Source organism: Podarcis muralis, chromosome 13 (assembly GCF_964188315.1).
Source record: "Podarcis muralis chromosome 13, rPodMur119.hap1.1, whole genome shotgun sequence".
In the NCBI taxonomy this organism is placed as follows: domain Eukaryota; kingdom Metazoa; phylum Chordata; class Lepidosauria; order Squamata; family Lacertidae; genus Podarcis; species Podarcis muralis.
Window position 1 is genome coordinate 13,716,863 of NC_135667.1, and position 1,466 is coordinate 13,718,328.

At 52.5% G+C, this 1,466-nt stretch overlaps 1 protein-coding gene across 1 annotated transcript; it reads left to right on the plus strand.

The window, feature by feature from the left end:
- Window positions 1-305: 305 nt before the first annotated feature.
- On the plus strand, window positions 306-1,073 carry LOC114583285 (olfactory receptor 11H6-like). The gene has a single exon (XM_028704621.2). It carries the CDS (start codon window positions 321-323, stop codon window positions 1,071-1,073), a length of 753 nt encoding a protein of 250 aa, XP_028560454.2. The 5' UTR covers window positions 306-320.
- Window positions 1,074-1,466: the final 393 nt, after the last annotated feature.

Here is a 1,466-nt window from a genome sequence, read left to right on the forward strand (position 1 = left end):
ATCCGGAAATTGGCAGGGAGGGGGGAAGCAGAAGAGGACTGTGAGGTCAGTGTGTGTAGCATTTGGCCAGGCTAAAAACCTCCCCTAGCAAAAGTTAACCATTTCCCCCCGCTCTGTGCCAACAGGGGAAGCACCCTTTGGACCAAGCCAACGACACCAGCTTGACGGCAGGGTTTGTCCTCTTGGGCTTCCCATCCCTCTCGCCTGCCTCCCGCCTGCTCCTTTGCTCTTTGCTGTCCACTTGCTATGCCTTCACCTTGGTGGGGAACCTGTGCATTGTGTGGGCCGTCCTCCGAGATTCTCGCCTCACCCGCTTGCCCATGTACATCCTCCTGGGGAACTTCTCCAGCTTGGAGATGTGCTACGTATCCACCACGGCGCCTCGGATGCTGTGGGATCTGTCCTCGCCACTGCCAGGCATCATCTCCTTCAACGGATGCTTCCTCCAGTTCTACTTTTTCTTCTCTATGGGAACCACCGAGAGCTTCCTCCTTGCAGCCATGGCCCTGGATCGCTACCTGGCCATCTGCCACCCGCTGCGTTACCCGATGCTCATGTCCCCCCGGTTTTGCTGCTCCCTATCAGCTTCCTGCTGGGCGTCCGGTTTCCTGTGGTTCCTGGTGCCCATCGTGCTGATTTCCAAGCTCCATTTCTGTGGCCCAAACATCCTCGATCATTTCATCTGCGACCCAGGCCCACTGCTGGCTTCCTCCTGTGTGCCAGCCCCCACCACAGAGATGGCTTTCTACAGCCTCAGCTCGATTGCCATCTTTGGACCCTTCCTCTTCATCATGTGCTCCTACGCTGCAGTCCTCAAGGCTGTCATGCAGCTGCCTTCAGCCGCCTCGAGGCAGAAGGCCTTCTCTACTTGCACCTCCCACTTGGCAGTGGTGGGCCTTTTCTACGGCTCCATCATGGTCACCTACGTGGCTCCCGAAGCTTCAGGGGGCAGCAACAAGGTGGTGACCCTCTTCTATTCTGTGCTGACCCCTTTGCTCAACCCAGTTATCTACAGCCTGAGGAACAAGGAGATGAAAGACGCCTTAAGGAGAACACTGTTCCAGGGAAATTAGGGGCTTTGATCCGTGGATGGTTGGTTTGGACCTTGGCCAAGAGATCAGGGCCTTTCCCTCTGTAGGAGCTACCATGGCTGGCTGGCTGGCTGGAAACAGGAGAGAGGGGTGAAATCCGGTTCAGTGGGCATTTAAAGGCAAACTTACCTCATTCCTGTTTCCCAAAATAACATCATGTGAAACCAAACACAACTAGCTTTTGAAATCCACATGAATTTTGCAGTTCAGCTGTCCATCCAGAAACATGTCCATAAAGGTGCATATATTAGGGGAAAGTGTTGATGAAATGCATATGCTAAGTAAAAATAACTAACAAAATGTTATTATGAAATGTTTAAAATGGGAAAGGTGTACATTACTAGCAATGCACACTAAAATGCTAATATTTTTTCA

What these genes read in the sequence shown, in the direction of transcription:
- LOC114583285 (XM_028704621.2), top strand. Translation starts at nt 321, where the DNA reads ATGTACATCCTCCTGGGGAACTTCTCCAGCTTGGAGATGTGCTACGTA.